Source organism: Suncus etruscus, chromosome X (genome assembly GCF_024139225.1).
Source record: "Suncus etruscus isolate mSunEtr1 chromosome X, mSunEtr1.pri.cur, whole genome shotgun sequence".
NCBI classification, from domain to species: domain Eukaryota; kingdom Metazoa; phylum Chordata; class Mammalia; order Eulipotyphla; family Soricidae; genus Suncus; species Suncus etruscus.
This window is the reverse complement of record NC_064868.1, coordinates 4317042-4338903: the sequence shown is the minus strand read 5'-3', so window position 1 is coordinate 4338903 and position 21862 is coordinate 4317042. Positions and strand designations below refer to the sequence as shown.

Genomic DNA, 21862 nt, shown 5'->3' with positions numbered 1-21862 from the left:
GTGGGAGGGGGGACCACACTTCGGAGCTGCTTTTGTCCTTCAGTAAGGTCTGTACTGCCTCAACTCTTTCAACAGTATGTGAGTCAGGGAATAGGGGCAAGGCTGGAGAATCAAATTCTTTGGCATTTCAATTAACCAACTCCAGCACTTTAGTAAGATAGCATCCCACTCTCCCTCAGAAATAAGCATAAAATAACATCTATAAAGCATACAATATCAAACATAGCAAAATCATGGTACTGACACAGTCATTTGAATATGGGGAAGAGAATGTATACATCTGAATTTTGTCTATATTTCATCTGTGATCAAAAGGCAGAAATATTTCGTGCAGACTTAGAATGTTTTTAGTTGCTAGAATCACTCACATAAAATAAGAATTAACATTTTTTTCGAAGTTAAAACAGTTGTTTCCACTTAAGATAAAGTGTTGCCCTGTGAGTAATTGGATATGTCGGCCTGCAGAATTGAAATTGTTCTTTGATGTCATGCATGATAATGAAGCTTGTACAAAAGAAGCAAAATATTTTGTTACCTTATAACACAGTTTGGAAGATTCTGGTATCACACCAAATTAAATGATTAGGACTTGCACAATAAGATATCTGTTTCCAGGAGAATATTTAACTCAAGACACAAGAAGTATCCAGTATCTATGTTAGGCAATAAGGTGGCTCTGTGTTCTGCTCCCAAGAGGAAAGTGTGACTTTCCATAAGAGAGCTTTCCAACTCTCTTCCCTACTAGAATAACACTGATCCCACCGAGAGGAAACAGATCTAAACTACCTGGGACAGAAAACAGGAGCAGTACACTGACCGTACAGGGGCTAATCAGCTAGCAGTGCCATTAACTCCCACCTCTCTGAACATCTCTGAAATCAGAATGTGTCTTAGAATATATATCTGACACTTAAAAGTAGGAAATAAAAAGGTATATCATAATTGACTGCTCCTTTTTTATTTTTAGGAGGGCACATCCAGCAATGCACGGGTGTTATTTCAGGCTCTGCACTCGGGAATTACTCTTGGCAGTTCTCACATTACCAACTGGGATGCCAGGATCAAAACCAAGACAGCAGCATGCAAGCCAAACACCGACCTACTGTAATATAACCCCCCAGATTTGTTTTTTAGTTTTAGAGTAACATCTAGTGATGCTCAGTGATCACTCCTGGCTCAGGACTTAGGAATTATTTCCAGTGATACTCAGGAATCATATGAAATACTGAGAATCAAACCTATGTTGGACATGAGCAAAACAGACATACAACCTATCGTACTATCTCTTCAGCCCCAAAATTGTGTCTTATCTTAGATGAAATATCATTAGAAACCTGAAATTAAGGAATACAGTTCAAAGAAGACCCACAGAAGATGATCCATGTAAAAATAACAATTCGCATTGCTAACGTTGGAATAAAACAGTGGAAAGTTGATATGAGGACTATTTGTGAGAAGGCTAACCAGTTAATAGTTTACTAAGATCACAACTACCCTGACACATTTACTAAGCATCTACAGAGAACATCTTCCTAACATATTGAAGTTAATACACTGTTTCTGAAAGACTTCCTTGCTAAACTAATCCATTTAATCAAGTGTGCATGCTCTGTAGTAGGCTGTGGTTTTCAGTGAGGGTCAGCCAGGATAATATATTCATTAAAGCAGCTGCTATGGAAACACAACCTTTCCCTGCTTAGAGATTAGTGTTAGCAATCCATATAGCCTCTCCAGTGCACACAGGCATTTAAGGGTAGTGAAAATGCTAGGAGCTGCGACAGTGTCTGTACTGGAAAAAAAAGGACAACTGCTCTGGGCTCAGCTTCACCATTTGCATATTAGAACACATCAACGGTGTTCAAACCTCTTTGAGGTGCAATACGTGGAACATCATCCCTCTAAGAAAAATCTCAAGGTCCGGAGAGTCCCCAGAACAAAACAACATAGGTCTTAGAATATAATCAAGCAGCAAAATGCACCCAGGAAAGAAAAGAATAGATTACTGTGTGAGCGGAAAGGATATCCTTTCTATCCTAGGAAAGGATAGAATAAAACAGTTTAGGGGCTTCTAGATATAAAGGGTAAAGAGGCAAAAATGGAGAAGGGATCTGTTACTCTAAACTTTAACAGCGCCTGCTGGTAGTTTATGTAAAACACCATCCCAGTCTGCTCTTCGTGGACCCAGTGAATTTGAGAGTGCTTGCTAATTGTTCTCAATGTCTCGGACAACTTAAATAATAACTTGTGTGTTGGGGAATCTATTGGCCTATGTGCTTACTCAGTATTACACAGGCGACCAAAAACGCATGGACAGTCCATGTGTCTTTATTTGTCTTGACTAACACCAGGTGCATGGAGGCTGAATGATTCAATCTGATTGGCTTTAGACAGGCACTCTTCTTTCAAGTAAAGCACTGTAAGGACACCAATGATATGGAGAACATAGAAGTTGAACTGCTCTGGTGGAGCTAGTAGGGAGTTCAGACTGCTTGCCCCAGTCTTGGACCCTACAACTCAAGAAGCCATCTCACAACCACTGAAAGGGACATCTCAGGAGGAGGAGTCCCAGCACACATTTTAAATGCTTGCTCAGCCTATTCTTACACTGCTTGTAACACACTGTAAACTATCTTAACGTATGGGCCAGAGAGATAGTACAGTATATCAGGTGCTTGCCTTACATGAGGTCAACCCAAGTTTCAATCGCTGGCATCCTATAAGGTTTCCAGAGAAGCTCCAGGTATGGCCCCCAAACTAAAAATAAATAAAATGTTAACATACATAGCATGATATCATAGATGAACAGATGTTTAAACTTCAAGTCCATGGAGCTTGGTTGCTCTCATTGAACGTTTATCCTCCTAGAGTAAAATATTAGTAATCCCACTTTCCCAAGATCAATATTCTAAGTGTTTCTGTTAGTCATATATCTACCAATACCAGAGGCTTTGCTGTTTGGGGAAACAGCAACAGTATAAGAATGATAATTAGAAAAGATTTTGAACAACACATTTAAAGGACATAAAGATGTGAGAGTAGATTAAACTGTTTCTGGAGAGATAGCTCAACACTAAGTCTGTGTGAAATAGCAGAATAAGCATTATAAATCACTTAATCAATATTTTAAAGAATATAAAGATATGCAAAGTGGTTAAATTATTTCCAAGGAGATAGTTCAAGGTCTATTGTTTATGTTTGCATGCCAGTGTGCTGAGTTCACTCTCTGGCATCACATGGTCTCTTGAACATCACTGGGAACAACCCACAAAAATAAAAATAAAAATCTGGGACAGAGGGCCCGGAGAGATAGCACAGTGGCGTTTGCCTTGCAAGCAGCCGATCCAGGACCAAAGGTGGTTGGTTCGAATCCCGGTGTCCCATATGGTCCCCCGTGCCTGCCAGGAGCTATTTCTGAGCTATTTCTGAGCCAGGAGTAACCCCTGAGCATCGCTGGGTGTGGCCCAAAAACCAAAAAAAAAAAAAAAAAGAAAAGAAAAAAATCTGGGACAGAGAGCTATCTCAATGGGGTTGGAGCACATGCCTTTCATGCATATAGTCCTGGCTTGATCCCAGCAGCAAAGACTTCTCAGAGAATTGTTTGGTGCACCTTCCAAGAGCTGAGTTGGAGGTAGCCCCTGAGTACCACTGAAAATGGCTGAAAAGCAAAGCAAAACTTTTGATATCTAGGGGCGGGAGAGATAGCATGAAGGTAGGGCATTTGCCTTGCATGCAGAAGGACGGTGGTTGGAATCCTGGCATCCCTTATGGTCCCCCGAGCCTGCCAGGAGTGATTTCTGAGCATCGAGCAAGGAATAAACCCTGAGCCCTGCCGAATGTGACCCCCCCAAAAAAAGTTTGGTATCTATAGCTTATATCTGCAGAGATATGGAGTAGGAGCCCCATAAGGGCCTTTCCCTGGCCATTGAGATCAAATAAAGACTCCCAGGCTGGCTGACACCCTACCACCTTCCAGAAGCCTTGTATAAAAGGTAGCACCATCTCTGAGATTTCAAAGGATCAGCACTGAGCATGGACTGACTAATTGGACATTTGTTTGTTCGGGTCACACCCAGCAGTGTTCAGGGCTTACTCATGGCTCTGTGCTTAGACATCACTCGTGGTGCATTATGGGGGACCACAAGAGGTACTGGAAATAAAGCTCAAATTGGGCTTATACATGCATGGCAAGTACCCTAACCACTGTAATATTATTCTGGCCCCATTCAACTGGACACTTGGAAGTCTGATTGTTACTTAGAGTCTGTTTTAAAGGGTCTGCTTGTGTGACTGGAGCAATAGTATGGCAGGTAGGACTCCTGCCTTACATGCAGCTGAGTCAGGTTCAATCCTCAGCACCCTATATGGGTCCGTGAGCCCTGCCAGGAGTGATCCGTGAGCAGAGCCAGGCGTAATCCCTTAGCACTGCCAGGTGTGACCCCCACCTCCACCAAAAAAAATGTATGCATAGGAGAGCTGGGCTTGTGCCTAGCTTTTATTTTAACCTAGTGGTGCAGGAGTGGTCCTGTAATGCCCCTAGAACCTAATCACCATAAACTAACTCATCCACCCCAAATCCTCAAGACTCAATCTAGCTTGTTACACCACCAACCAACCTTCTCACAGAAAACCTGTGACATTCAAGCTACCTTATTGTCTTATTGATGAAGCACTGCAACGCAACAAATTCAAGTGGTGTGTTCCAAGCTACACAATCAACAAGGAACAGCCAGGTTCCAAAGAGGAAGGAACAGACCTTTTTCCTATCAAACCCTCCCCAAAGAGCTCTCTTTTTTTTTGACTGATGGCAGTTCCAACCACTCTCAAATTCTGTAAACCAGCTCTCAGATTGCAGATTTACACTTTAAGAATTGCTTTCGAAAGGGGGCACACAAAATGGATTAATTCTAGAATAGGTGTCAAAGAAAAGCCATGTGGAAAAATGAGCCATTAACTCACTGACTTGATGCTTTTTCATCTTTAAGGCATCACTCAAGAAACCAGAAACCTAAATGGGTTTTTTGACAGCAAATATTGACAGGATCCAAAGCAGTCTAAGATCGTGTCAAATAGTTGATCACTAATGTACACCTTACAGGACTAGCAGAGGCGTGCTTTGTAAATGATTAGAGACATTTCATTAATATAATTGCAGGGCAGCGATATTTGAGTGACAAATTATAGTCTAAATTATAGCCATTAGAGAAACCCCTTGAATTTGATAGAATATATAGGCCTGTAGTTCTCTCTTTTTTTATTCCACCAGCCAGAAAACTGTGGCATGTTATTGTCTCTTATGCTGACTATCTGTTTGAACACCTTCCAGTGATTTTATTTTGTCCATCTGTACATTGAGATTACATTGGCTACTCACAATGAGTTTTAGAATATTAATCAAATTTTATGAAAGATTAAACAAGCACAGATCAAACCAAACATAAGTGACCCAAAGTTGATGATATCATGCTGAACTTCCTTCTAGATATAGATTCTAGATAAATGTAAATGAAGCCAGTTTTTGTTTTTGTTTTTTATCCCACATATGCACCTACATGCTCTTTCTTTATTCTTTTTATTTTTTTTGGAAGTTTAGTCACCTTAGAGGGCTTTAATTGTGCCCTTGACCTTCCCCACACTGTGCATAATTTGGTGCATCCTCCAAACTGGGAATGGAAAAATATCTACCGGATCATCTTTTGCCAGAGTAGGATACAGTTCCCTGGTAATAGACCTCTCTGATGTGAAATGAATACTACACTTGATCTCACCGGGTGAAGAAAAGTAGAAAGAATTCCCTGTAAGTTAATTCCACTACTCCTTTAATTATTTGTATTGTTCTCCTGCTGTCCACACTTTCAGCCAGAGGATTCTGGAGAAAAAACAATGCATCCAAAGCAAGACACTTAAATGGCATGACATCTTCTATACTCAGTGTGCTGGATTCTGGGACCTTTCAACCTCTGAGGTCTGACAATTCCTACTCACTCTGCTTTCCACAGTCATTGTTCTCATGTCTCCTTTCCTTGTTGGTGCCTCTGTTTCTCCTTTGAGTGCTGTGGCTTTTGGGTACACATTTGTTTCAAATTACCCTACCCTGTACACATATACTATCTTTAGTTTCTGTTAGCTTTCCACAGTTCCCTTCAGTTTCTGCCAAAAATCAGTTGCTTCCTTTGTGCCATTTTCCCTGCTGCAGGTAAAGAACAAACTCGAGGGTTGTATTTTGAAGTATTTATCTCTGTTTTCCTATTTTTTACATTCCTGGTCCTTCTCTAACTGGAGCAGAATGCGGACATGTTGCTATCTCTAGAATCTTCACAGAAAACTTACAGAAAGCTTATCTTGTTCCCAAACAGCTGATTAGAAAATGAGTCTTACTTGCTCTATCAACCTAAATTAGTATAGACAGATACATTTATACTCATCTATAGATATTTTTATTGTTTTGGGGTCATACTCACAGGTGCTGGGTACTACTACTAGATCAGTACTCAAGAGACACGCCAGCCAGTGCTCAGCATCCTGTACAGTAAGTACAAGGAATTGAACCCATGGCTCAATCCTTCTGCATGAAAACATACACTCCACCCCTTTTAGCCACATCGCTGGCCCAGATCTAGTCTATTTTTAAATAAAATTATATATCACTAGAATGCATAACTTGTTTTTAGAGATTCTCGAAATATAGAGAAACACCCACTAAGCCATTGTTTTTCACCTGTTATGGTTGATACTCATACATTTCTCCCCCTCACTTTCTGATCTCAACACTTTTTGTTCTCTTCAATAATTTCCTGAATGATTCAACTGTAGTCTCATCAACCAGAGAAAAATAAGATTCAGAATGCACCATATACATTCAATCATGTGTACAACTGTTTGGGAGTAAGTTATATTTCTGAAGTACTTTAAGTAACGGCCTAAAAATTTGACACGTTAGTCACTCTATAGCAGCTTGTCTCAATTCAAGCTGGTCAGAGCAGCAAAGACTACCAATTAGAAATAGTATTGAAGCCACTCCAGAATCAGTCTGTCATATTCAAGCTCAGTCCGCACTTTAAAGAAACTAACATTGGAGATTATGAACAATCTATTGGACTTTTATGTAAAAAAAATAGTAGTTTTGTAATCAAAGTAGCTTCTGAAGCTACATTAAACTAAGTGGCAAATGAGAATTCATTTTTAATTTTAAGCCTTTAAATGTTAAAAGAAGGTAGCTAGCAGTTTTGGGGAACTCCATACAAAGGTACTCAGGCATAGTCCTTGCTCTGCACTTTGAAAGTACTCCTGGCAGTGCTCAAGGACCCTATGGGATGCCAGGATTGAACCCAGACTGGCTTTATGCAAGGCAAAGGCCCTACCTACTGTACTATCTCTCCAACCCTGGTTTGTATCATTTTAAGTGCTAATCAATGTAATCAATTAATTGAACAACCATGGACTGTAATTTCTTTGAACTATGGATTTTCATATACCTGGAATCTTTCTTTTTTTCTTATAAAACCTTTATTTAAGCACCATGATCACAAGCATGTTTATAGTTGGGTTTCAGTCATAAACAGAATACCCCCCATTCACCAGTCCAATATTTCCACCACCAATGCCCCACCATCACCCCGAGACAGGCATTCTACTTCTCTCATTCTTTAACATTGTCATGCTAGTTGTTAGTGTAGTTATTTCCCTAACAGCATTCACCACTCTTTGTGGTGAACTTCAAATTGTGAGCCAGTCCTTCAGCCCTCCCAGCTGTTAACTCTATTGTCTCTGGGCCTTATTACAATAATGTCTTTATAGTCTGTGTCTACTCTCTCACTCTGACTTATTTCACTCAACATAATAGATTCCACGTACATCCACATATAGGAAAATGTCATGACTTCATCTCTTCTGATGGCTACATAATATTCCATTGTGTATATGTACAACAGTTTCTTTAGCCATCTGTTGAAGGGCATCTTGGTTGTTTCCAGAGTCTGGCTATTATAAATAGCACTTCAATGAATATAGGTGCGAGGAAGGGATTTTTGAATTGTATTTTTGTGTTCCTAGGGTATATCCCTAGGAGTGGTATAGCTGATTATATGGGAGCTCAATTTCCAGGTTTTAGAGGCATCTCCATATTATTTTCCATAAAGGCTGGACTAGAGGGCATTCCCACCAGCAGTGAATAAGAATTCCTTTCTTTCCACATCCCCAGCCTAGAATCTTTCTTAAAATGAAAATCCTAGATAAGAAACAGAGTACTTAACCCATCAATGAATATTCTGGTTAGGCTCTTTTCTTCTATCCCAGAGCCTGTATATTCAGCCTGCACAGTGGTGAATAGAAAGGCAATGATGATGTGTGAATGTGAGAAAGAGGTACTAAAACAGGGCATCAGGCTATTCTTTTCTTATCGAAGTGTGCATTGAATAGTTAATGGAAAATTTGCCATGATTAGAAGCCACACACTCACTAATAATTCAGAGCTCATATAAACATTTCTTTCAAAGATACAATAAAGGAGTTAGATGTCCTTTCAAACAGATAAAGTCAATTAAGGTGGTAACTTAGTCATGATCGTTTACATTTCAAAATACAAATTTTCATTTTACAACCATGTTTTATTAGTCACTTTATATTTTTCCTCCTTGTCACTAAATCTGCATAGGCTACTTACTAGCTTCTTGCCAAAATGCTGATGCTCTTTCTGGATTTTGATTGAGTACCCTTTTTCTGATTGAGATAACAAAGTTGATATTACTGTAGGTATTTAAAAGGTATGATTACACACCTTATAAGTGTACATAGGAGAAACCCAAAACCATACAATGACAACTTTTCCAGAAGTAGCCCTGGTACTGAGGGTCCCCCCTTTTTTGTGGTTTTTGGGTCACACCCGGCAGTGCTCAGGGGTTACTCCTGGCTCTATGCTCAGAAATTGCTCCTGGCAGGCACAGGGGACCATATGGGTTGCTGGGATTCGAACCGATGACCTTCTGCATGAAAGGCAAATGCCTTACCTCTATGCTATCTCTCTGGCCCGAGGGTCCCGTTTTTGATCTAGCTTTTAACCATGTTTACCCCTGTAGACCAGCACTAGCCCAGGGGATGAAGGGTAAAAAGCCACTGATTAAGATGTTCTGTTTGCACTGATCCAGATTTCTTCTTTGTTACAAGGACAGAGATAATAGATAATAAAAATGGGCAGAGGTACTGAGTGGCTTCGTAGGTGAACCTTGGAATCTGACTCAATAATCTAAATTCAAATCCTAACTGCCTTATTCCTAAACTATGGATCCTGAGTGAATTATTTCCCTTCTCCAAACCGTTTGTTATAATTTATGGAATTTCTACTGCACTGTGCTAAGTACTTAGTTAACCCTGAAGGAACTGACATCATTTTCCAAAAGTTTATAGGCCCTTTGAAGTTGGCAGAGATCAGAGGTCAATGAATGCAACGTCCTTTGATTGCAGATCTTGAGAACCACAGTCATGAAGTCACAGAGCAGACTAAAGCTAGGCACGGGACTTTTTCCTGTTTAACCACAAAAAATCTCAGATTTCATGGGAAAGGACAAGTAATAGATACAAATAATCAATTCTGATATTGTATGACTGAAACTCAACCATCAACAGCTTTTTAACTCTGTATATCACGGTGTCTCAATAATTTTTTAAAGCCCTAAGTAATTATTTCTGAGAGTACTAAAACCAACAGCGTAGAGAATAATGCCAGGGAATATTGACACTGGGTAAGTTGAGGGCCTGAGGATGCCTGAGGTGGCTTAGAAATGTGAAGTGTTCAGGGGAAAATGAAACAATAGGGGGCGGGGGCGTCCAGTGGTCAAAATCATCAGCCTCTTTAGAGAGACTCACTGAGCAGATAGGTTGATGGGATTAGATTTCCCACAGCTTTAGCTTTCCTCCACCACCTGTCATGTCAAATTCTTTCATGTGAACAGATCCTATCTACTATGCCTAGTGTGTTGATGTTGCCTTGGTTGCAATTCCATTCCTATCAACAGTGAAGTTGCAAACAGCTTGGCGAGTACAGACCTGGGGTCAGCAAACTAGGGCCCCTGGGTAAAATCCAGCCTGTCACCTGTTTTAAAAATACTTCCATTGGCACACAGCCATACTCCTTCATTAATGTGTTGCCTACTAGAGCTTTTGTGCTATAAAGGCAGGGTTAAGCAGTTGGAAAAGAGACTCGGTGATATGAAAGTACTAAAATCCTTGCTATCTGGTCCTTTTTACAGAGAATGTTTGCCAACAGCTGATATATAGCCTTATCACTAGCTTAGAATACCAGAAGGCCCTCTACAGGCTATGAAAGGATTAACTGATTTTTTTTCAAAATATTATTATGCCTCTTCCTGAGATTTCATTAATGCAACTGAGAAGAAATGTATGTTTAGATGAAATTCCCTCTGAATCTAAAGGCTGTCTGTTCGTATCCTGATACACATAGGAATGGAATGAGGTGGAAAGGAAGGAAGAACATTCCATGCACTACTTGAATAGTTATAAAAAGCCATCTATTAACAAATTCTGTAGGTAGGTACATTTCTGTAAGTAGGGTACATACTGAACACTGTTTGTTTATTCATTATAACAACCCTATTAGGTAGGTTTATTTTCCCAATTTGTCAAAAGGGAAATTAAGGGTGAAATAAAGTCATGGAGTAAATGACTGAATAGAACTTTGGCTCCATGTTGTCTGACACACATAGATGCAATAATTTAACCCTGGAAATACCTGGTCATTAGAAATATGATTGACAGTGGCTTAAATTCACTCAATTCAGAAAAATATAGATTCAATTCATTATTTATAGGTTTTCTCTAAAAATGCTCATTTAAAACATTCAGAATGTTTATAAAACATGACGTGACCACTTTCTTGAAAATATATACTATCATTGGTAAGTTATGGGCTAAAGACTACGTTCCGTATAGAATCTGATAAACTTCGTTTCATGTAGTATTTCTCAAACAATCATAGAACCCTTAAATTAACAATATGCCATGAGACTAGCATTATAAAAACTATTTTCAAGCTTTTTTTTGTTTTTGTTTTTGTTTATGGGCCACACCCGTTTGACGCTCAGGGGTTACTCCTGGCTATGTGCTCAGAAATCACCCCTGGCTTGGGGGGACCATATGGGACGCCAGGGGATCGAACCTCGGTTCATTCCTTGGCTAGCGCTTGCAAGGCAGACACCTTACCTCTAGCGCCACCTTCCCGGCCCCTATTTTCAAGCATTTTACACTTCTCCAAGTACTAGTCCACAGACCAGCAGTTAATAATCATTGTAATAGACCAGTGTTTTTTTTATATTTTATTTAAACACCTTGATTACATACATGATTGTGTTTGGGTTTCAGCCGTGTAAAGTACACCACCCATCACCAGTGCAACATTCCCATCACCAATGTCCAGGAGGGAGATTTGAAACCAGTGGCTTTTAACCTGTTTTATGCCTGCAAACCAGTACGAGTGCATAGACCACCTATCAGATACACTTTGAGAACTGTTCAACTAGCTAATTGTCAGTGATGATAACAGCTAATATTTATGAACCAAGTATCATGTACACTGGTCAAAGCATTTCATTCATTTAACTCAGAAATCCTGAGATCATTTTTACTATGATCAACTCCCCCACCTGACAGATGAAAAAATTGAGGCACACAACTTGCCTAAGATGACACAGCTAGTAAATCCTGAAAATATGAGTTCCTCACACAGGGATCAACTACCAATTCATCTTGGTATAGCCTACACTGAGTACTGCACTGGCACAAAGCATGCACCCAAGAAACCACAGTGGAACCCAGTTGGAGCTTTGGATCTAATAAGAAGTGACTAGATTGTGTTTAATAGCACACATAAGACCTTTAAGTAGAACTTACCTGATGATGGATGGTCCCTCATCAATGAGGGTTTCTCTCTGTTCCCCCCCCCCCCAAAAAAAAAACACATTCCCTTAGAGGAGTGTTTCTCGGCTCCTTCCAATATTTTCCTTCCTGTTTCCCCCATTCTCTTAGTTGTCCTCATAGAATTATGCTGGGCCTCCACCCCTGTGTAAATCATTTTCATCTGTGCTCCCTGGAACATACTGGAGACTTACAGGAGATCATACTGCCCGGGTTAAGAAATACTACCCCCCCAAAAATAAAGTTAAAAAAAAAGTTAAAGAAATACTACCCTAAATATTATTCATACTGAGAAGCACTTTGTATAGTATTAACATTTTCTTATTTTACTTAATGGACCCCAGGATAGAGATGACAAGAAAATATTAGATAGTGCAGATCCCATTTATCAACAATAAATATTTCTTTCAACAGTATATTAAATTATGCTTTATTGTGGCATAAAATATACTGAAAGTGGAGCCAGAGAGATTTTACAGGTATTACAGAGCTTTTGCCTTGCACACAGCCAATCCTGTTTATATCTCCTGTACTGCATATGGTCCCCTGATTACTACCAGAAGTAATCCCTGAACACAGAGCCTGAGCACAGTGTATATACATATGTATGTATGTGTATATATACACACAATATTTATTATATATAATATTGTCTTTGTAGCCAGAGAAGTTGAATTTTTAATGTGATATAATTGCAGTTATTAAGAATAGTCAATAGTAAATTTTAAAATATTATAGATGGGGCCTGAGAGACAGCATAGCAGTAAGGCATTTGCCTTGCATGTGGCCAACCCAGGAGGGAGCCAGTTCGATTTCTGGCATCCCATGTGGTCCCCAGCATTCTAGGGGCAATTTCTGAATGCAGAGTCAGGAGTAACCCCTGAAGTGTCACTGGGTGTGGCCCAAAAACTGATCAATCAATAAAGTTTTAAAAAATAAAATATTATAGACTTTAAAATATATCAGGATCAAAATAAGTAAGAAGGTATTAATGAATTGCTAGTGTAGAATTTAGGGAGGCTAGGAAGGTCCTAGGAGGGAAAAAACACACTCTCAGTTTTAAGAAGAAGATCAGGAAGAAAGAGAGCAGGCTGATTTTTGTAGTCATGCAAAATAAGGAAAATTTATGTTTAGTACTTTGGGAGCTTGGAATCCAGTGCTTAGATGATATTACTTCTATCACTTTAATGTAAAGCATTCATTCCTGAATACTAAAACTAACTCTTGACATTTACCTTAAGCATCTGCAGTGGTCCTCAAACTATGGCCCACGGGCCACATATTGTATTTGTATCTGTTTTGTTTCTTCATTGCAAAATAAGATATATGCAGTGTGCATAAGAATTCGTTCATAAGTTTTGTTTTTACTATAGTCAGACCTTCCAATGGTCTGAGGCACAGTGAACTGGCCCCCTGTTTAAAAAGTTTGATCAGGACCCCTGATCTAGAGCACATAGCCCTAGTGAGTAGCATTGTTATCCCCATTTTCCAGATATGAAAATAAAGGCAGAGTGGTAAAGTTGGTAGTGTAGTTTTCCCATGGTCCCACACCACTACCAACTTAATGAAATGCAACAAATACCTATGCACTCTGGGTTAGTGAAAAGGCTTAAAGCCTTGAGGATGTCCAAATGTCCAAGGTCTGAAAGACACAATAAACCTCACTAGCAATGTCTGGGCACATCAGAGACTCACAGGGTGGACTCCAGAAACCAAATGTGCCATTGTGGAGTGGAAATCCTGGCCCATTGATTCTTTTTGGGTAATTTTTCTTAAGACAGGTTTCCAGAGGCTGTGATACAACCTGCCACTTAAGAAACCCATCCATTTAAGGCCATGCATTAGTCATGACAGGTAAAGATCTGTCCCTTCACCCACTGCCACCACCCAGCATGTGCTAAGATTTGTAACCTCACAATCTGGCCATCTACATGCCGCCCTCCAAATACCATCAGCAACTTAGATTGATAGATAGAGCATCAGACCCACAATACTCAGGAGCTGCCACATGTTCCACAGTCTTCAGAAAAGTTCACAGGGGGAAATTTTTTAAATTATTTTGGAGAAAGTACATATGGGTAAGAAAAAAATGGAATTTTACAATGAAATGCTGTGCACAATATCCCAAGGTCATTGTTTAACTGAGAGTTAAACATAGAAGCTTTAAGAAAGTGAAATATTGAGGAAAATAAATAATGGAAGTTATTTTCATGATTATATTTTTTTCTAAAATGACCACTTTCTTCTTCTGTTTCTATTTTTCTTTTTATTGTCTTTCTTTTTTTCCTCTCTTTTGTGTGTGTGTGTGACACATAAGTCAACAGAAACAACCAAAGATGTTGTTTTCTGGGAGGACAAGAAAAGAAATAATATAGCATACTCACTTTACAAAATAAGTACCTCAACTTGGGGAAGGACAGCTGTCAGCAAAAGACTATTATTTGAAATAAGCTATATTTTTAACAGATGAATCAACACATTGAATTAGATACCAAAAAGAAAAGTTATTTTAACTATCTAGCAGAATACCTATGAAAAAATCTTCCAAGACCATAAGACTACATTTTCATAGATTATTTCATCCTTACTCATAATTATGGATTGTCTCGGCACGAATACACACACGAATATAACTTCTCATTTTCAGTTGTACCTTATTACTCTTACCAAGGGAAACTCCCCCCCCCGGAGTTAATCATCAGTTAGGGGTGAATAACTGCAAAAATAAGTTTGACTAATTCTGCAAACAAGGCTAGAAGTCTTAGAAGTTGAGGTCACGACACCACTATGCCTACTCACCTGGATGGCTCTGACATTGGAAACTGGTTGTTTCGACATATTTCACTCGGTTTTAGGCCTGAAAAAAAAAAAACAGGGAAGAAACTGTGAAGGGTGGCAGCACTCAGATTCTCAATCTTGATAAGTTCGAATGTAACTCATGATTCAGCTGGGCAGTCACCCCTTCCAGCGGCCCTATATTCTTTCAGTCTCAGTTTCCGAAGTTACTTAGAGACGCTCCTTCCTAATGCCTCGGGGGAGAGGGATCACCGGAGCGCCAGGATAAATGATTCAGGAGGAGAAAAACTGAGAAGCCTCGCCCCTGATCCTAATGATAGGCAATCAGAAACGAAAGGCCGCTATCATCTCCTGGCCTGCCCTCCTGCGCTCCCCCGCACCCCTTGGCCACAGCAGCAAAGCCAAGAGGCTGGGGGAATAAAACCCCTTTGTTCTTGGGGCCCTCGGAAACTCCGATTGAAACTGGACAGGCATGAGTCCCCAGGGTCTGTGTGTGTGCGTATGTTTGCATGTGTTTGTGTGCGCGCGCGCGTGTGTCTATGTGTGTGTGGGTGTGTGGGTGTGTGTGTGTGTGTGTGTGTGTGTGTGTGTGTGTGTGTGTGTGTGCGCGTTGAGGGCTGGAGGTGGGGCTTTACAGGCTCCTTTTCGTCTAATACCCAAGCAAAAAGGACCGGTACCCTTGTTCTTCAGAGAAAACGTTCACTTCTCGCTGGGCACTTGTCTCTTCTGCCCCGCGGCCAGAGGGGGACGCTGCGGGGACATGGGTGACACCTCCCCGCAGCGTCTTCCCTCACATAGAGCCCAAGTTTGGCAAACCCAGGCGAGCCATAAGCCTCACTCGATTTCTTTGCTTGCCACAGTTTCAGGAGGCCAGTGGAACTTACGTGACTGCATTAGGTTCCCTAAGAGTAGCCGCGCTTGGTTTCCCCCCCCCCCCAAGGCAGTTCGCTGGTGAGAGCTGAGTGAGTGCCCGCACCAAGCCAACTGGCCTTTGGTTTTCTGGGGCCAAAGGAGCAGGCACAGGTTACCAGGCTCAGCTCTGGCTTGGTATCCTGTGAGTAACTGCTGCGGGGCCAACTGAAAGGTTTTGTTTTTTTAAATCGGTGGACTAGGGACGAGGAAATGGGGCGAATTACTTTACATGCAAGGACGACAGTCGGAGCCCTGGCACTACAAGGTCCTGGGCGCAATGCTGGACCAGCTCTAGTCCACTCCAGGCCTCGCTGGGCCTAGGGAGCATCAGGCTATAAGTTGCCCCGAGTACTAGAGTACCAGGTCCCCAAGATATCTACAGCTTCCGGATTGGGTATAAGCACCTGGCCCACAGAGTTTGGCTAAGTATCACAATGATTTTTTTGAGTTTCCCGAGTCTTGAGTTTCCCGAGTCTATTGGTAGTAGCACTACGACCATGCTATGATGGCTCAATAAATTAATCCATTTACAGTTAAAAAAAATAAGCCAGACTAACATGAAATCAAACTATGAGGTGGTTTTAAAAATATCTAGAATTAGGAAAACAAAATTCTTAACTTTGGTGTCATATAGATTAAACAAGAAGATTTCTTCAAGTTGCTCTTAAATGTTTTGGTAATAAATAGATAATAACCTCCATGCAAACATGTGTAGGTAGAATAATTTTCAAAATAGGTAGAGTTTCAAAATAGCAGCTAAACCCTTAGGACTGCATTTTGCCTTCTGCCATGTTCTAAATGGCCTACTCCCTTTCCTGCAAATTCACCAAATTGATTTTTTCTTTTGGGGAGCTAGGACATACAGCTAAATTTTCAGAAGAAAAAAATATTAGTTGTATTTTTAACACTTCCTATTTGTCAAAAGCCATTAGAAGTCATGCAAAGCAAAAATGTTCATAGGATTTTAAATATCCAGCAGAAAGTATCATGAAGTTTACTCAGTTGGAATTTTTAAAAACTGCAGGTTAGAACATTTTTGTAGGAAATTTCTTTATGTTAATATACAGCAGGCTGACTTTTTTTAATCAGGTCATTCATACTGGTTTTTATTATTTTTTAAGTAGGCTGATATTGTGATTTCTCTGACCTACTAGATTGTTGTTGTGTATCTAGATGTCTGTTCCTAAGGGATAGATAGTCTTACCTAGGTGTGTCCTGTATAGTTTGAGTCACCTAACATTTACATGGAAATTCCTTGTTAACATACATGTGAGTCTGTGATCGAGAGAGCCCTAGAAAGTTGGTCAGATCCCAGTGTTCGTTCTCTGCAACAGGCTAACTAACATTTGTATAAATCAGATCTGCAGCCATTTCTGCTGTCCTCATTATTCACAGAGAAATCAGGGCAAAGCACACTGATGAGTAAAAATAGACAGTGTTCCCTGGCTGCTTCCCTGGCCCTGCATTCACCTCACTTACAGATGGAGACTGTACTAAGGCCCTTCCTTCTTTAGTTTCAGCATTAGTATGCTTCATCCAAGGACCAAAAAAGACAGCCATGCCTTAAGGGGTACAACTTCCAACTCCCCCCCTCCATTGGGGCCACTGCGTTGCAGCCGAAGTAGTACTCTTTAAAACACTCTGTGACTAGGTCTCCTGGTTCGAGGAAAAATTTGGAAGCATGAGAAGTTTGACCCAGCAGAAGCTGACTTGTACCAAGCCAGTCCCTCGATGCAGATACTCGATGCAAATGCTTAGCACAGTTAAGTCTTCCTGGCAGCTCTGCAAGCAGTGGGAGACTTTGCTCTCCCATGTAATGAATCGTGTACAATATACCTCCACTGGTTTTTGATTGCACCAAATATCCGACTTGTAAATACAACTCTCTTACTAAAATTTTGTCAACATAAATATCACTAATTTCATAAGAAGGAATCAGAAGGAAAATCAATATTTGGAAAGAAGGAGCTTTTTTGTTCTTTTTAAAGGTCAATTAAATGGCTAAAGCTCAAACTCGCAGCTAATCTTCTGTCCAGTAGCTAAAAATAATTTCCAAGCAGGGTGTAGAAAGATGTTCAGCTGTCTAAACTGACAAACTCCTTATTTGCTCTGCCTTAACTGCAATGAGAAGAGGGGACTGGTGGTATCGCATGCCTCTTAGCTTTGCCAGCGTCAGAACTTGGTGCCCACATAGAAAAAAAAAGTGCGCACCATCCTTTACCCTGCTGGGGCAGGTGGCAGATAGTTAGAAAAGATGGCATGAAACTATCTAGACGTTAATAAAAAAAACTTTTGATTGAGGACAAATCGGGAGTTTAGAAAAAGAGAAAAGCATTTGAAACTTGTACTCTACAAAAACTTGAGCAATAAGGTGCATTTATGTAACCAAAGAATCAGCATGCTAGCTTTCCTTCATCCCCAGTGCTCTCACATTATTCCTGGGCTTTCAGCCCAAATTGGTCTGCAACTGACAAGTCTCACTATGGCTACAAATCAATATGACATCAATATGATTTAATGTTCAGGGTCAGAGTCATATCTGGACTGTGGAAATTTTCGTAGCAGCACTCTCTATGAAAAGGACTTTTAGTTCAACATTATTTCAGCCCCTTCCCTCAACTCCACCCCCCACCACCACCACACACAATTTCTAAAATTGAAGCAATAGCAACACCCGTGAACTGTGAATTTACAAGGAAGCTACTCTCACTGGTTTTTAAGTCTACAAAGTTCTAAGTGATTACTTTCAAGCTAAGGAGCAAGGTACTTTGCTTCGTAAAATTGAACTGCTCGAGCTGGTTCCTCTGCTTACCTGCTTTATGGATCTGTTTACTGTCTGAGGAGAGTCCTGGACGGTCAGGTGCAGAAATAAAGGCTCCTCAGAAGGTGGAAAGGACGGCCAGTGTCCTCCGAGCTGTGATCTCAATCCCGATGCTTTTCATGTGGCTGAAATAGCTCAAGTGCTCGGTGCCTCACCCGGTATTGAGAGCTGCTCCCAGAGCAGGGCTGAAGGGGAACACGTTTGAAGCTAAGTGTTAAAGAGAATTCCTGTCATAGCTCACAGTTGTTCTTCCTAAATATAGAGTTTGATACAAGCCATACACGGGTTGTCTCCGAAAGGCTTGACCGTGCTGAAAGAAGAGCTCAAATGTCATTCAGAAGGTGGCTATGTAATCTCACTGCCCTCCTAATCTTCCCGAAGATGCAGACTGCATTTTCTCACGTATTCTGAGGGGACACAGTGAAGCTCAGAAAGGAGAAAAGTTTCTATCTTGAGCGGTAGTACCTGGAGGCCAGAAGCAGGGGAGTGCTCGGTAAGAATAAGAATCGGAGAGAGGTACATGATACCATGCTCTTCAGCAAGAGCAGCCACATATTCAAATCGTGCTTGCAACCTCACTGGTCACTTACGAGCTGTGACAGTTCTGTCACCATCAGCATTCAATGAATGGTCAGCAAACAATGATACCTGTAATAGTGCATTGAGTTATACGACCCTTTTTCCAGATCAAAAATGGCCCCAGGGATGCTCAAAGGTCAGTGTACATGCTCTGCAGGCTGGAAGCCCAGATTCCATCCCCAAATGGAAATTGACTCCAGACCCAGGCTCCTTGTTCACTTAGGTGCTCTATTGCCTCTGCTGCTAACAATAACTTGACTCTAGAGTACAAAAGAACAAAAGCAAAGAGGGACTCTCTGGTTTAAGCATGACCAAGGTCAGAGCCAATAAAGAAGCAGCAACACTTTTTAAACAGAACTGCCATATATTGGGTACATGCTCATTATTTCTAACATTCTTTTATCCTCCTTTTTCCAAACTTCTCTTCCCTAGAAAGATTAAACATAAATACTTATATTTCATTCACAGGGTGAAAATGACCACATGTGTCCCTGCCAGCATGGTCAACTGCCAAACTTCCCACCAAGGAATCACAAGAGCAATTTCTATGAGGTCAGGTCTCTGTCTCTACAATTAAATTATTCCAAAGGGGCATGAGTGGCTCAGTTTCATATCAGCCTAATAAAAACCAACTTACCACGAGTCTCTGGTCATCAAGTAGCTGTGGTTTGTGTCAATTTGAAGCTCACCTTTAAGTCCTATTCATATATTACTGGGGGGGGGCAAGTGTCATTGAGGTTCAATTTAGACACCAGGATTTGAGATGATATGACACAAAGTGAGATATTGATGCAGTGAAGAAAAACATATATTGAGCATTCTAATAGCTCCCCAAATGCATTGCAACTCAGACGTATTCTGATCTCTTCAACAAAGATGATCTTACCAATGGGCAAGCAACTGCATTCAGTCATCAGAGACCTTTGCTTTACAGTTGCCCATTTTGCCACAGTCCTTTGTCCCTAGTGGCCCCTCTGTATGCAGGGTCGAGGTTAATGTTGAAGCCAGCAGTATCTTACACACACAATGATCAAAATAGGTAGAGCTGTCTCTGTGGAAGAACTAGGTGAGTTGCATAACTGGGATGGGATTCCTTGGGGCAGAGTGATCATCTAATTAATGGGGTGTTTGCCTTGCATGTTGCCAACCCTGGTTTTATTCCTGGCATCCTATATGGTCCCATCAGCCTGCTGGGAATTACTCCTGAGCACCGCTGGGTGTGACCTCATAACTAATAATAATAACAAAATGGGGACTCTTTAAGTTCTAAGTGACAAAATCTCAAAGTGAACTAGTAGAAATCAAAAAATATAGCAGATGTGTCAATGTCCTTGATTTTTATATTTTTCCTTTTTTTTTTTTGGTTTTTGGGCCACACCCGACAGTGCTCAGGGGTTACTCCTGGCTGTCTGCTCAGAAATAGCTCCTGGCAGGCACGGGGGACCATATGGGACACCGGGATTCGAACCAACCACCTTTGGTCCTGGATCAGCTGCTTGCAAGGCAAACACCTCTGTGCTATCTCTCCAGGCCCTATTTTTTCATTTTTAAACTATAACACCATAATTTACCACGTTGTTCATAATACAATGTTTCAGGCATTAATATTTCAACACCAATCCCACAGCCAGTATGGCCTTCCCTCAACCAGTTTCCTGCCCCAGCCTGCCTCCTTTCAGGCACAAACAAATTTACTTCATAGTCTGCTACAATACAAAGGGAAATGAAATTATTAAAACTTAGAACAATAAAAGTCAACCCGTGATGATTGTTATATTTCACAATATTGTTACTCAAGTAACTGAGTAACTGTTACTAAAGTCTGAGGATTTATTGTGCTGCTTAGTGATAATTGAGCCTTCTATGTTATTACATAGGCTCTTGGTGGTCTTCTATGCACTTCTCCATCAGATTTGCTGAAATCCTACTGGGCTGACACTACTATGAAATTTGGAACTGTCGGGCCCGGAGAGATAGCACAGAGGTGTTTGCCTTGCAAGCAGCCGATCCAGGACCAAAGGTGGTTGGTTCGAATCCCGGTATCCCATATGGTCCCCCGTGCCTGCCAGGAGCTATTTCTGAGCAGACAGCCAGGAGTAACCCCTGAGCACTGCCGGGTGTGGCCCAAAAACCAAAAAAGAAAAAAAGAAAAAAAGAAAAGAAATTTGGAACTGTCACACGGCTGCATATGTGGCTGAGGAGTACAGGAGCTAGAGATCTGGAACAGTTTGATGTGTTGGCAGTTTGATGAGCTTCAGTTGTGGAGCTGGGTCTTTTCTATGAGAGCATGTCAGGTGTGGCTGAGGTCTTATTGTCTTCAGTCTGAAAAGGAATCTGCCTGCCCTCATTATGGCAGAGTTGTCACTCTGGACCAGTCTACCTGGAAAGAGTTGGTGAAGATCGATTCCTTTTTGTTTTGGTTTGGTTTGTTTTGGTTTGTTTTGGTTTGTTTTGGTTTGTTTTGGTTTGTTTTGGTTTGGTTTGGTTTGGTTTGGTTTTTGTTTTTTTTTTTTTTTTGGTTTTGGGGTCACACCCAGAATCGCTCAGGGTTTACTTCTGGCTCTCAGAAATCACTCCTGGCAGGCTTGGGGGACCACATGGGATACCAGGATTTGAGAATTCGAACCACAGTCCTTCTGCATGTAAGGCAAATGCCCTACCTCCATGCTATCTCTCCGGCCCCTGGTCGATTTCTTTTTAAGATTGCCTTTGCCCATCTTGAATATCTACAATGAGATCTCTGGTAATTCTGGACACTTCCTCCAAAGTCTGAAGCTTCATTTCCCCGCCAAAAGAGCTCTCTGCATCTACCCAGGTTGCCTGCAGTGCTGC

At 40.9% G+C, this 21862-nt stretch overlaps 1 protein-coding gene and 1 long non-coding RNA gene across 2 annotated transcripts in view; both read right to left on the bottom strand.

Moving 5' to 3' along the window:
- Nucleotides 1-14760, bottom strand: part of SMPX (small muscle protein X-linked) — a 31454-nt gene extending 16694 nt beyond the window's left edge. The window contains exon 1 of the mRNA XM_049767445.1: nucleotides 14722-14760. Within this exon, the coding sequence (XP_049623402.1) occupies nucleotides 14722-14760 (39 nt within the window). The remainder of the gene's footprint in view (nucleotides 1-14721) is intronic.
- Nucleotides 14761-14766: 6 nt separating this feature from the next.
- LOC125998751 (uncharacterized) overlaps nucleotides 14767-21862 on the bottom strand; it is an 83955-nt gene continuing 76859 nt past the window's right edge. Inside the window, exons 3-4 of the long non-coding RNA XR_007492091.1 lie at nucleotides 18443-18636; nucleotides 14767-14779 (exon numbers count right to left, since the gene is read on the bottom strand). This is a non-coding gene — a long non-coding RNA (uncharacterized LOC125998751). The remainder of the gene's footprint in view (nucleotides 14780-18442; nucleotides 18637-21862) is intronic.